Source organism: Rhyacophila brunnea, unplaced genomic scaffold (assembly GCF_057557595.1).
Source record: "Rhyacophila brunnea isolate RB1 unplaced genomic scaffold, BYU_Rbru_1.0 scaffold_18, whole genome shotgun sequence".
NCBI lineage: Eukaryota > Metazoa > Arthropoda > Insecta > Trichoptera > Rhyacophilidae > Rhyacophila > Rhyacophila brunnea.
This window is the reverse complement of record NW_028232837.1, coordinates 30,184,561-30,199,410: the sequence shown is the minus strand read 5'-3', so window position 1 is coordinate 30,199,410 and position 14,850 is coordinate 30,184,561. Positions and strand designations below refer to the sequence as shown.

The window sequence follows — 14,850 nt, the reverse complement described above, 5'->3', positions numbered from 1 at the left end:
GGTAGCTATTTTGAAACTAATTTATTAAAATTGAAAAAAGTTCCTAAAATTATTCCGTTACTGAAAAATCTATGAATTAAAATTTTGAATAACTATGACTAATTTGCTGTAAAAAAATATCACCTTGATTAGGGAAGTAATTTTGATATGGGTAGGTATTATCAAAATGTCCTGTAAACTGATGAAAATAAAAAAAAGTAGGATTTTCAAGGAAAGTATGCACAGTTACCCGTCAGGGGGCGCGAACTGTTTTTGGAGTGATACATAATAATCGTGGCCCATATCTAGTGGCCTCGCGCACACATTCCAATCAGGCCTCGTACTTGCTAGGACCGGCATTGGAGCTATCTGGCATGACCTGGGGATAAAGTGAGGAGACTTGCAAGCGACATGGATTTTTGGTGACACAGTGTGGTGACCATATTCTCCACCTTATTATTTACATTATTGAATATAAATTCAAGCTTGTCAACGTATGTACAAAATATTAAATTAAACACTGTCTCCATTTTATCATTTAAGATCGTATAATGGTCCATACCGTTCATCTCCGGAGCACAAGGGTTCTTCCCAGAGGAACTTCAGCCGAGGTCCCTACTCTCCAGGATTTGATTTTGACGACGAGTCGCACTCCAAGTATGTGAGCGACCATTCCAGAGCTCATCCACCAATAGATACCACCAATGAAGACTCAGAGGTGCATACAAAATATCACTATTTACGACAGCAAGCATTATTTGAAACTTTTAGTAAATTCTTCGAGTCGGGCTGTAAGAAACCCGATTAGTTGTAACAATTTTTGGTAAATAGTCACGATGAATAAATTTGAATTGAAATTGAACAGTGCTACAACTTGTATGTTTAACAATTGCATTGATGATAGTTGGATTGACGGCTAATAAAAACCGTGTCCGGAAACTTGTACGTTGCAGTTCGCCGCATCATATTTCACTGTGAAATGTTTATCGGAAATATATGGCCGTATATAAAAGACCGTCTAACCTCTTTGGGTCGCATAGTATCTACTGACATAAAATTCATATCTAAATAGAACACAGTTCTTGGCGGTTTACACTTTACAAGATGCCAGCAGCAAACAAATTTTGAAAATAGCCGATATACTGGATTATTTGTTAGGTTAGGTTAGGTTTTCATTCTTGAATTCATGAATTTTGCCAAAATCAGCTATGAAAACTGAGTTAATGTTCATTTTGAATCTAATAAAATTGGAGACCGTATAGTATATGGTCATCTCTTTCTCTTTCTCTGCGCCACGGTGAAATGTTTTACGTACACTTTACATGTAACCACCGAAAACACACAGTTATCATCGATCCAACTGTTACAGATCGTCGATTAAGTTATGTGCGAAAAATAAGATTTACTCTAGATTCTAGGGAACTATCCAGGACTGCCAGTAAAATTTGATCTTAATAGATTGCCTTTAAAATAATATAGGTAAATAATATGAATTACTGTGGGTAGGTAATTCGAATTTTCCAATAAATTTGGTTTTAAATTTGATGTATTTCATTATACTTGCAGGTTGTTCGAGCGGAATATCGAAGACCACGTGATGTTTGTCTCTCTCTTGTGGGTGAATTCATTGGGCGGTGTACTGTAAGGCTAGCGGAGCTTGCAAAGCGTTCAGGAGATGGCAAACCAGTAGAACTCCTTGATACCAAATCTCATGTCGTGAGTGTATATCTGATTATTTACCAAAGTTCGAATTAATATAAATAAAAAGGATCTCAAGTTATACACATTTATTTTTTCGAGATAAAGTGATATTTTTTGAATTTAAAAAAATACATCATGCTTATGATAGAGCACCCACCTTCAAAATCATAGGTACCTAATGTGTTTGAATCCCATGGCTGACCCAAATTTACATGAAATGTTAGTTTTAAAATATTGTATGTGTGATCCAAAGTCACGAGCCGAATACATATATAGAGCGAACCTTGACAAGATTAAGAAATCCATATTTCTTGGACTTGGACTACAGTACATTGTTATGTCAATGTTTTTTTTGCAGCGTCTAGCCGATATTGCTCATTCCTTGCTGAAGGTGTCTCCTTACGATCCGGAGTCGATGGCATGCCGAGGTCTACAAAGGTACATGTCGTTCATTCTGCCATCCACAGAGTGGTCCAACGATGCCATGCGACCCGCTCTTACCACCATACTGCGACGACTGGATAAACTGTTCCTCAAAATATCCAAGAAGCCGAGCATCAGGGTAACTATGATTTTTTTATCACCATATCTACTAGCAAACCACAGTGTGAAGGTTGCTAGTTTTATGGCTAGTAACAGAATCTTTTTACTAGGGCAGGATTACCATTCGCTAAGCTCTCACAAGGGAAAAGATATTAAACAAAACCTCTTCTGGAAGTAGTCTAAATCCACATAAGATTGTAGACTTAATTAAAAAAAAATTGAGTCGCTTAGAATCATAAGTCACATTTTGCATTTTTGTCGTTTTTGAGTTAAATATGCCAAGTGATTCTAAATGCATTAATATACAGAAAATAGTTGGGTATCAGAAGTCACTTTAAACTATGTGAAAATCGTTGACAAAGTTGACTCCAAGGCCTTTCTAACCAATCAGAGAGATCTATTCCTCAAAGTGTCATGGCGGATTTCGCATCTCAAAAATAAGTTGCTGTTCACTTGTGTAGTCATTGTGTTTGATAATTTCGGCGTTATTTGTGAAAAGTTGACTAAAAATAATAAAGAATTATTCGATATGGATATGTGTATCCCCAGTAACAGGTGGAGTCGTAAGGAAGACAGGAAAGTATCCTGAAACTGGAAGAAAAATAATGCCAAGATTGACAGGTCAGTACCAAAATGTGATATTGAATTTCCATTGATAATAACTTGTTTTGTCATACATTCTAAACCTTCTGTATAAAATATAAAGTTTAATAATTATTCTTAGCAGTCTCAGTAACTTAATTAAGCCTTTTAAAGAATTTGTCATTGGCTGTTGCCAGCCAATTTGCTCTGGATCTATAGGCTCTATTGTTTGACATGACAAGAGTCACATGAGTGTAAAAATTGTTTTCAACTAGTACCTATACACATTTGAAAGATGTTAAAATAAGTTGGTATGTATTATTAGTTATTTTATTACTTTGTACAATGACACTGTCAAATAAATTCAGCTCAATGCTTTTTGAATACCTATAAAAGATTTCATTGAGTTACCTATCAAAATAAACTTTACAATGAGTGAGACTTATTTTTTCCAAGAGCTAATTATATATTAGTAGGTATCTACCTATTCCTTTTGGTCCACAATAAAGGGCAAATACTTCCAACGGTTTATTAAGTTGGTTTGTTTTATTTTGGTTTCAGATACAAGGCAAGTGGAGTGCCTATAATATCCCTTATGTACACATCAGAAAGGAGCTAATCTTTTCAAATCGTTGTCAATCAGAAGAATGCAAGAATTTGTTCATAAAAAAATGTGATATCAATAAAATTCAGTGTCTGGAGTCACAATAGGATGAAGATATAATATTATTTAGAATAAAATTTATAATTACTGCTAATAATTATGTAAGAACAAAATAAAATATGACAGAATGTCCTACAATAATTAGTTTTATTCAAAAATCCAATCATTCCTACCAAATTTGTATAAAAAGTATGATACATCTACAATGTACATGTATTAATATTTATGTAGCTTAGAATCAAAACACACATTATTCCTACACCTTGGGGTCATAACTCACATATTCACAAAGTTGGTGTCAAAACTCACATTATAAAAATTTTAAATGCTTCCCGTAACCTTAGGAGTATTATATATATACAAAAAATATTGTCAATCGACTCACTCACTCATTAATATTCAAGTGTGTTCAATACTTTTCTTCTAATTACTAAAAATAGTGCTCTAGTGGTTTTTTGCAATTATCTCAAAACTCGATTTTTGGAATATGTGAGTTATGATTCTAAGCGACTCAATTGTACTTGACATTATAATTAATAATGATGTGTTTTTTTATAGAGAAATACAGATTGGGATGCAGCATCTGGTCTATTAAAAGGAATCTATGAAACAATGAACAAGTGTCCTTACATAATGCACTGGCAACACGTCAAAACATTGCTCAATACTTGTCAGGTAAATAGCCTTTTCTTATTATAATGCTATCTTAATTGTTAACAGTCATCGATGAAATAGCGCCACAGACAAAATATTTTTAAACATTCATTATTTTCTTCTTTACATTTCTTTCGTACAAACATGTTACACCTGTGAGACATCATTTAATGAGCGTGACTGCCATTTTATCATACACAAAAATAATAGACCAAGAAGTAAAACATAGAATATCCGTTGCAAACAGATTATATTTCTCGCTGTTAATGATCGTATAGCCCAGAAGTGTCCATAGGAAAACAAAGATTCATCATTAAAAAACTGTCATACGCATATTGATAACGTATAGAAGCAAATCATGAACATTAATGGTAAATGCAGCTAGACCGATCGATACCTTGGAAAGGAAGATTCTGCAGCGGATATACGGACCCATGAGTAAGGGCGGGGAGTGGAGAATCAGGTAAAACAATGAGTTTATACATGTGATACCAATGATATAACTTTGTAAAACGTGAGAAGATAACAATACAAGAAACATAATACTTGTAACTTAGTTGTGAACATTAGAAAGACGGTGAGAACAATACTTACTATTTGAACTGATATAATTTTTAAATGTAATTCCATTTCAGGCGTTAATAGTATCAGATGGTCTGTGCATGGAAGGATGTTCTTCAGCAACAGCAGCTCTGATGGCGCAACCTCCCCCTCCACATTTCTGCAGTACCGTTGTACGACTTATAGCTCTTCAAATTTTAAACACAGGGGTAAGTTACTTATAGACATAAGTACTATGCAGGTGTATTATCTATGTTGAACCATAAATTCTGATACCTTGATGAAAATTATTACAAAAGCCCTATTTTAATGGAGTTTGAGGGACGATGACTGCTGTCCATATGACAGCTACACATTTCAAAATATGTGTCATGTCATCAATGATTGCCCAATACTAGAAAAGGAGCGATGGACTCTTTAAACTCTGTGTAGACAACATAATCATGAAATTGGCCTCCGAATACCTCACAAAATACTAAACAACAAAACAACACAAGAACACTATGTACACAAAATATTAATTCTGGCCATAAAGAAAATTAAAGACAAAAATTTAATGGAGGAACATAATTAACTGCACATCAATGTAATTAACACTCTCAACCACCTTGTACGAAAAAGCAAAGGCATGGTTATTAATAAAAATAAAAAAAGGAATTTCAAATAACACGTCATATTCCTAGTTGTTTGGAAAATTTTGCATGGATAATAATTGTATCGTAAGTTACAGTGATGAAGGGTGGAGGTAGGTTGTGGAGATCTGACAAAAATACTGCACACTTAACTTTGTCAGTTTTGAACTATGAATACAAATTTCAGATGGTGTTCGTCAGTTTTTAAAATTCAAAAACCAAACCATAATTTTGCCATTAAATCTCACAACATTTTAGGTACTTATTTTATAAATAGAAGAATATTTTTTATTTATTATGGTTTGGATTAGGCAAAGTTTAATTGAATCTTAAAAACAAAACAATACAATCCATAATTTGTATTCTTGGTTAATAAAATTAAATATGTATGACTGACAAAGTTTGGTGTGCATTATATATGTCGGATCTCCACAACCTACATCCACTCTCTGCCACTGGTAGATTATTCAGTAAAGATCACCGCCAAGATTGTGATGGTTATGCATTCAAATCCTATCTGGTATAGATGTTTTCTTTTCTTTTTCTAGTAGATATTATGCCCCTAATTATTTTTTCTTTAATATGATTTTAGGAGAGTTATTCATTGGAGCAAATCTGCGGTGGAAGTTCAATCTTTCCGACACAAGACAAAGCGGAAAACATTTTGATGAACTTATTTATGCCGCTATGCCTCCGAGTTGGGAGTGGACGAAAAGGTAAACATGTTTTTAAAATATCTAACTTACTTCATCCCATCATGCTCCTGTTTCAGAGCACGTAAGAAGCACAAGATCATTTCATTTTCCTTGATCCATCGCCATGTCCATTGCCTCTTGTCATGTGAGATCTGCAGCCCTGGCTCCCACATCCTGAAGCGGTCCCCCAGACTAGGGTCTTTGGCAGGCCCCCTTACCTACCGTTAAGGGTAAAGACAGTGTGACACTCTACAGTACCTTTGTCCAAATGGTGAACGAGGTAAAATTAATGTGTATTTATAGCGATTTTTTAATACATCCATTGGAATTATGGAGTTGTCGAGTAGCAACACACAATTAAAAATTGCATTGCACAACCACATATCTTAACACAATGCTTACGGGCCCTTTTAATTAATTTTGTAATTAACGTGTTAATTTGCATTTGAAAAGTAATTAACAAAAACACAATTTTGTGCGGCCCGTAAGCTATGGGTTAACATATTAACATTATTGAAGTAAGATAGTTCTGCAGGCGACTTTTTTTTAATATTAGAGCAAATATTTTATGATGTGTATTTGCCACGCCACGCCGAGTCTCTCCTGAGCCCGGACCCCCAAGCTAGAGCCCTGTCAGCCCCCTCCTTGTGAGGGCCATGCCTGCAGCGCATAGATAAATGTTGTAACATCGCTGCAGGATAATAGACCATAGTGACGGAATCTATGCAGCTGTGGCACAAGGATGTGGAGACTCACTATCGGGCGGCATCCGGAGCACACATTCCTGACAAATAAAATCTATCTAAAATGCCATTTTCACTCTAGAGTGAAACATGTCAAGCTCAACTAATACTAAAATAGAGACGCTTTGCAGTCTAGGTCAAAACTCAGTGAACGTCACCTTTATTGCTATGTAGGTAGAGTTAATTTTTTATGTACATAATCACAATATTTATGTATTTTTACAATCAAGATCTAGCAGTATTATAACTGGAGACTGGTTAACAGAATAGGACAATAATGGCGTTTTGAAATAAACACGTACTTTCAAATTAATCCTTTTCATCATGATCAAACTCGGGCAGAATCAGAAATATATGGGCCTCCTCCTCCACCTCAACAGAGTGGAGATTGTCTTGGTAGATTTTTCTAGTTAACACAAGGTCCAATAGCAGTAGCGAAGGGTGGAGGTAGGCTGTTAAGATCGGCCATAAATAGTGCCCACTAAACTTTGTCAGTCATACATATTTGTTTTCATTTAAATAAGACTACAATATACAGATGGTGTTGGTTAGTTATTAAAATTCAATTAAACCCTGCGAGAACCAAGCCATAACTGATTATAGTAAAAATAAACTAGTATACCTATCTATAAAATATATCATCATCATCAGCCTGAATCTATCCACTGCTGGATGAAGGCCTCTTCAAGTTGCTTCCACTTCTCTCGGTCCTGTGCATTGCGTTGCCACGTACTTCCGCAGAACTTTATCATTTCATCGATCCAGCGGCCTCTAGGTCTACCTTGTGGACGTTTTGTACTTCTTGGATACCACTGGATGACTAGATTTGTCCAACGATTTATTTGTTCAACAAAATATATAAAATTATGCAATTAAATCATACATTATAACTTTGGATATTTTATAGATAGAATAATATTTTTTATATAATAGTTTGGAGTAGGCAGGACTTAACGAACTTAAATTAACTTAAAGTGTGAATAATTTTGTCGTATACCCAATATATACCAAAACTATTATGGTTTGGTTTAAGCAGGGTTTATTTGATTTAAACTAATCAATACCATGTGTAAATTGTAGTTTTAGTTCAATATAAACAAATACGTATGACTGACAAAGTTCAATGTGGACTATTTATGGCGGATGTTAACAGCCTACCTCCACCCTTCGCTACTGCCTAATAGCAGTAGTGTAGTAGTAGTAGTGAAACAGTCATAGAAATACCCAGGCTTTGAAAATATCACAGACGAGAAAATATCACAGACGAGAAGTCAGTGCCTTACGCATTGGCCTACGAGGGCCGTTCAACCCATTGAGTCCTTGTTTTGGATCCATACACACATATTATGTGTCTGTAGAAATCGAAATCACTACCGACAAGCTTTGGAGCAGACATTCTTATCACAAATCTACTAAAGTAAACATTTATTGATGTGTAAATATTCAGCTTCTCGTTACTTATCTTTGATTCCAGACATACCCTGCATGCGTCAGTCGGATATATCCTTTGCCCTAACAGCAGTACTCCAATCCATGGCCCCGGGAGGAGGTGTGGCTACTGCACTGGCCGCCCGAGCTGGTGGGGGACCGGCGGATCTTCGGGCGCCATCTCTCACCTTCACAGCAGCCGGCAGAGACGCCAAGAGGGCCGTCAGGATTCCCGTCTCCCTTTACAGGGTTGCTTTCTTGGGTTAGTTCAATGACAACATTAATACGGCCCACTCCAGATAGAGCATAATATGAAATTCAAAATTCACAAGTATACCTATTTGTTTGTCACAAACTTCTAAATGCTCTTGAGACACTTTCAGCATAATCTTGAAGCACAACGGGTGTGAAGATGTGGCGGGTCGTGGAGGGAAAAGCATGTCACAAACATGCAATATAAAAGATTATCCGCACCTTGAGTTATAGTTGTCAGTATTCCATGACGAAGTCACAATTATTTTTTTGCAGGACAGTTAGTGAAAAATATATATGTACTTATTATGAAAAAATTCATATTTCATATTAAATTTCTCTCCTATAAAGATGCAAATTGTCCACTAATATTATGTCCCCTTTCAAACACGAATTATTGTGTAAAAGATACTACTATTTAATATTAATCTTTTATTATAATTCACTGTAAATTAACATAATCACAATATACTTTATAGTTAAGAAGTTAGAATATTATAGCAGTTGTTATTAATTGTTCAAAGTCCAACAAAAGAGTGTCGATTTCCATGTAAGAATTTTCAATAATAAACAAAAGAAAATTCATAGAACAAATTCGAATTTGACAGAAACTAAAACAAATGAATTCTAGTTTCAGTCAGGTGTGACACACTTGAGACTGCCACTGAATTTATGCTTCAAATACATTACAAACGACATACAAACTTATCTGAAGAATGGGATGGGGGAGCCACTGTCGAAAACTACCCAATCAAGACTCGTAACTGGACAAAATCTTTTCTCAGACATTTTGGCCATTATACAGATAAGTTTGTAGGTCTGTATGATGCACGTCGCCTACTGCCACGGTGACAAATTTAGTCTATGTATATCTCAATAAATTCAATTATGGAGAGTACCAACTCTATTGTATTATTAGCATTACTGATGCTAATTTCAATTTATTAATTTTAACAACTTCTACATCTACTGCGTACATTAAAATTACTTGCGATATTGCATCCATAGATTTTGAACAGAACCCAACCTGCAACCTACAAATAATAGAAAATCCATAGAGAAAACCACTAAACAAAGAACACGCGATTTTGACACGAGTCGAAAATGTGCAGACATGTAGATAATGATAAAAAAACATTCATTGAATCATGCGGGTGTCGATGCAGTGCGATACGCGTGGGGTGACCTCATTGTTGTTCCGGTGATTTCGGCAGATTTGTTGACAATGTTCGTTTAAAGGTTCAAAATGTGCTACGGGGTGGGAGCCTGATAACATTTTAAACACCAAGAAAAACGACATTACACTTTTTTTTCCGTAGCGGCAGCTTACTGTGACAGCACGTGACATGCATCATAATATATTTGACGATTTAGAGTAGACATAACAACAGCCAGAAAAGCAGCCCGGGATAGAGCCCTCTTGTAGTGCATTACCAGTCAAATTACTTACACCAGATCGACACATTATCCTCCACCCACCAGATTCCTGCTTAGAACAGGAGGCTCTTCATTATCTAAATATTATTTTGTAGCCTTGAAGATAATGCTGGTATGCTTTGAGAGTGAGCTGATCACAGAATGGGGTCGGGTGGCGCGGGCGATGAGGGAACTCGGCAAGAGGAATGAGGCGGCTCCCGTTCTTTGGAACTTCCTCGAGTTTGTCGTCACTCACCGATCACCGCTCTACATTCTTCTATTGCCGTTTGTTATTCACAAAGTAAGAGCATTCACTCATAATAATATTAAAAAAAACTATTTGGTCTCGAATGACATGAATTCAATTCAAATAAAAAAGACATCATAAAACAAAATCACACAAAAAGTCACAGTGGAACTTGCAAGGCATCAATTCACGCAACAGACTCTAGTTCAGCTTAATGTATGGTTGAAACATCTCTAGTGATGACATTCAAATTACAGGTCTTACCACACTCGAAAGTGGAGATTCTTTCAAACCCCACTTATGCATCATATAAGCACATCTGGAATGCCCACACACGATTCGGTTCAAGTAAAAGGTTGTATCTGGACTACAGGCATTTGACTTCTAAAAGTCTTTAGACACCTGACTTTATATAACTAAACTTTGTCATTTTTCATTGTAGAGCATCCATCTATACAATCATTCCAATATGTGAAATTGAATAATTAGAAATTTTAAATATAAATACAAAACTTAGCCCAATCTATGGTCTATAAATTATAAGCAAGTATAACGTAAGTCATTCACTTTTCAAACCAAAGTTTATTTTATTTTTGTTTTTCATAAAATAATCGAATCAATTCAATTTTATATCGTCAACAATCTTTGAAATTCAAATAATAAAGAGTGATTGTCCAAGTGTATTCTTTTCAATTGCCCATCACTGACCTCCTTCCAAAAGGCAACTTTCACTACAGGTGTATACAGTACAGAAATGGAAACGGGTTTGCTTACCTGATAATAGGTTTATAGCCTGAAACAACTCCAATTTACAAAAGTTTAGCGGAATAAATGTATTTTTGTAGCTATCCCAACCTCCAATTGGTGACAACGAGCGCCACATGCAGTTTGTGATCCGGGAGAAGGTGCGTGGGGGCGGACTAACGACGAGTGGGGGCGTTGTTGGCATCAGCGGTGGCGGCGGAGGGGGGCGAGGAGCGCTCCTTGCCGAACTCGCACGGGAAGTGAGGCAACTTCGCGATGAGCTTGACGAAGGGAGAGCAGGTATATCCATAGAAATTATATAATTATTACTATCATTAAAATTGATATAAATTTTTTGGTATTGATTGACAATGTTCAACTAGGGTTCCGCAGATTTCTAACTATCTTAGAAACAGAGACTATCAGTTGTTTGTTTTTTCAAGGTGCAGGACTAACCTGCTATTGGTAATGCCAATTGGGAGGACAATAACTGTGCTCAATCAAATCGTAGCTAGAACCCTCATCAATCATTTTCAAGTAGTAATTTAAAATTAGTTAATATCTGGAAAAATAATAAAAGTCATCTAATGCAGTGCTTCTCAAACTTTTTATACCACGGCCCCCGAAATCAGAAAAAAAATCCATAGCTCCCTCCCCAATTTTTTTGTCTTTAGTGAACAATAGTATTTTATTTACCATTAATTATTACTATAGGGACTTTTATTAAAAATAATAGAACATTTTTTATTTACTTGCCTGTAAAACAAAAATTAACTTCAAATTTTTTACAGTTACAGCCTAGAAAAACAAATGTGATTGCATATTTTTACATAATAAATCAATAGCCGGTACAATGTTTGAAATGTTAATTCGCAGGGTTAGCTCCAAAGTCTCAGTACCAGTAATGATGAAAATACTATTTCGCATAGGTATATTGTCTCAAAAGAATTTATGATTAACAATGCTGATTTTGCGATTGACAGATATTCTTGCTGTCGCCTTATCCAAAAACCTGCAAGACTTCAAGGGAATTATCTGATATAATAATATCAATCAATTCTTCTTGAGCTGTCCATGTAATATGATCATATTTTAAGGATTTAGCAAATGGTGTTCTTATCCAATAAAATTGCACTTTTGGTCTTCATTTAAGTTTGGGAGATATTACTGAACTGAAATATTTCGCGGCTCCCTGACAGAAGGTCCTGGGCCCCCTAGGAGGCCGCGCCCTCCAGTATGTGAAGTACTGATCTAATGGGTCTCGGACTTAGGTAGGGCTCATATTTGAAAATACAAAAATATGACTCTGTCTTGCAGAGTCAGAAGATCGCGACAACAATCCTATCGGAGTGATGGGGCCCGGTCGCAGAATGCAGGAACCCTCGCGGCCCTCCGTCGCATCCATCAAACACGGCCACCGCACCACCAGGGCACAGACCCTGCCTCCGCAAAGAGGTAAGTTTTCTGGTCAGCTCTGCGTCCTCAATAGGAATCTCGCACATATAGAATGTGGCTTAAGCTTTGAAACTAAACGCTTAATGTAATCGTAACACGTTTCAGAGTCAGTGTCAAGCGGTTCAACAACAAACCAAGTGAACGTGTCAATCAGTGACGGCCCGACAGATGGTTTGAACGGAAGTTCCCTGGCTTCCAATCACGATTCCGGCACATTATTTAGTTCACAACACTTCTACCCAGGTAATTCCTTTAAATTGCCCTCAATTTTTAAATACCAACCCGTGAAAATGATTTCTATCAATGTACTTCTGAATGTTTGTGTGTTTGATTCAAACCAATGTAAAACTTTCTTTTAAGGACATATTTTGATAAATTCTTTCTAATTTCTGTATTTGTCAGAAGCTACAAAAGATTCAAGTAAATTTAATGAAATCTAACTATGGGAACAAGCCCATGGTAAAATTACATTGGTTATGATTTCAATATTAGTTACTATCAAAAATGAGAAATTCCACGAATTATCAGAAAAAACAAATTAAAATAGTTTTACAACAATTTTAACTTCATAATAAATGATATAACTTTTTAATGGAAACTAAAAAGTGGAATTCCTTATTGCTCTTTTTCTAACTCTGTAATTTCAAAAAAATATCTGTAATTCATAATTCTTAATCTTAAAATTTCTGTAACTCTGTGTTAGGAAAAAAGTCACTAATCGTTAGTACCCTTTTCTCTTTGGTATCATTGAAAAATATTTTCTTCGTGTATTTAAAAACATTAATGGGTCCCCATCCGTAATTTTTGTTCCAAAAGGATGTTGCTTTTTATAGAACCACGTAAGTGTAAAAGCGGAAGTCACTGTATACATGTACCCCTACCAAAAATGTAATATGAACATAGACCCTTTTGATTCAAAATTATTGGTACTTACCAGGTTTTTACCCGATATAATTTTCTAGTGTGAAGATATATAAATTGTTTTTTAGTTAGTACCTTTAATCATGCTTCAATAATTATTTTATTTTTAACATCACAAATTGGCTCTCCTCCCGTTCACACCTTCATGTATGATAATTTCATTAGTTTAGAATGTTTCATATGTACTCCAACTCAGTACCGATTAGTTACATATTTATAAATATATTTCCCGCTGTTAGAAAAATGTCTCCAGTGTATATTAATGTCAACGGTAGGTGTAAATAATTTTTACATACTCATTTAGACAAAATTTTATTACTATCTGTAGATTTTTGGCTGTACGACTCTACATAATATATTATTAGAAATCACATTACACTAAGTAAATTAAATATCTACCAATATTGAAATATATTTCACTTTTTATTAATGTAGGCTCTTTGGTAACATGCAACCGCTTAGTGGTTGGGAGATTTTAGTTTAAGTCGTAACCGAGTCATATTTTCACTACTATTCAACATTATTGACTGAGAATCGGAAAAAGAATGAAGCCCACAACTATTAGCAAACTTTACAGGTTTTATTGTAAAGATTCAAATAATAGTTTTTGTAAAATTATTCTCTACAAAAATAGGGTTTTTAGTTTTACTAAATTTGGGGGTTACTTTCTTTTTCCTTCTATTTGAATAATTACTTTGTTATATTTTTATTCTCCTTGAATTCTTTAATTATTTTTAAATTATAATGCAGCTGCCTTTCAAATATGATATATTATGGTCTAAATTATATTTATTTAATTAACATAACTTTTTATTTACACTTATTAGAGCAGCGTTTCTTAACCTATGGGTCGCGATTGGTATAATTAGTGGGTCGCGAAATATTCTCAACAAAACAATATTCTTGCCTGCATTTATAGTATACATGTTGGCAAGAATGTTGTATTGAACTGTACTGTACTGAACTTCTACTGGAAACACTTGTAAACGAAGCACTGAAAGCACTACTGCCCTTTGCAACAACATACATGTGCGAATCAGGATTTTCTGCTTTGCGTGTAATGAAATCCAAATTTCGAAATAGACTGCAGCCAGAAGAAGATCTAAAATGTTGTTTACCAAAACTGTATTTAGTATTATTAATTTTATTTTATTTTGGTTCGTGAACCAAAATTATTACCCTAAATTCACAGATCAAAAAGGTTTAGAAACGCTGTATTAGAAGTATATCATTTTTGAATAGCCAGGGCAATGTATAGATTTTTTTAATCAAAATATAGTTTAAGTACCAATATCATAGTATGGGTAATAACAAAAATGATAGTTTGAAAAGTATGCTAGACTTGTATGAAATAAAGTGACCTGAAAAGGGGCATAAGTACCTAACTACAATATTGATAATTGGCCTAACATTTTTTTTCTTGCGTTAAGTTGTTATAAAATCTGTGGTTGCAGGGTAAAAGTTCTTATGTTGCGTTTTTACGAAATAAAGATTTTAGTGCTAATATAAAAATTCAACTCCTTTTTTGGAGTATCATAGATTTTGTCACATTTAAAGATATTTTAATATGCAGAAATAGCTTAAATTGAGAAAATCATTTTTAATAAGTAAAATTACTTATTCTAAACATTGA

At 34.9% G+C, this 14,850-nt stretch overlaps 1 protein-coding gene across 1 annotated transcript in view; it reads left to right on the top strand.

The window, feature by feature from the left end:
• unc80 (unc80, NALCN channel complex subunit) overlaps nt 1-14,850 on the top strand; it is a 104,043-nt gene that overhangs the window by 76,924 nt on the left and 12,269 nt on the right. Inside the window, exons 50-60 of the mRNA XM_085945058.1 lie at nt 523-697; nt 1,546-1,695; nt 2,039-2,242; nt 4,028-4,144; nt 4,759-4,893; nt 5,909-6,032; nt 8,229-8,444; nt 9,967-10,151; nt 10,943-11,141; nt 12,159-12,296; nt 12,402-12,539. Of these exons, the coding sequence (XP_085801184.1) occupies nt 523-697; nt 1,546-1,695; nt 2,039-2,242; nt 4,028-4,144; nt 4,759-4,893; nt 5,909-6,032; nt 8,229-8,444; nt 9,967-10,151; nt 10,943-11,141; nt 12,159-12,296; nt 12,402-12,539 (1,781 nt within the window). The remainder of the gene's footprint in view (nt 1-522; nt 698-1,545; nt 1,696-2,038; nt 2,243-4,027; nt 4,145-4,758; nt 4,894-5,908; nt 6,033-8,228; nt 8,445-9,966; nt 10,152-10,942; nt 11,142-12,158; nt 12,297-12,401; nt 12,540-14,850) is intronic.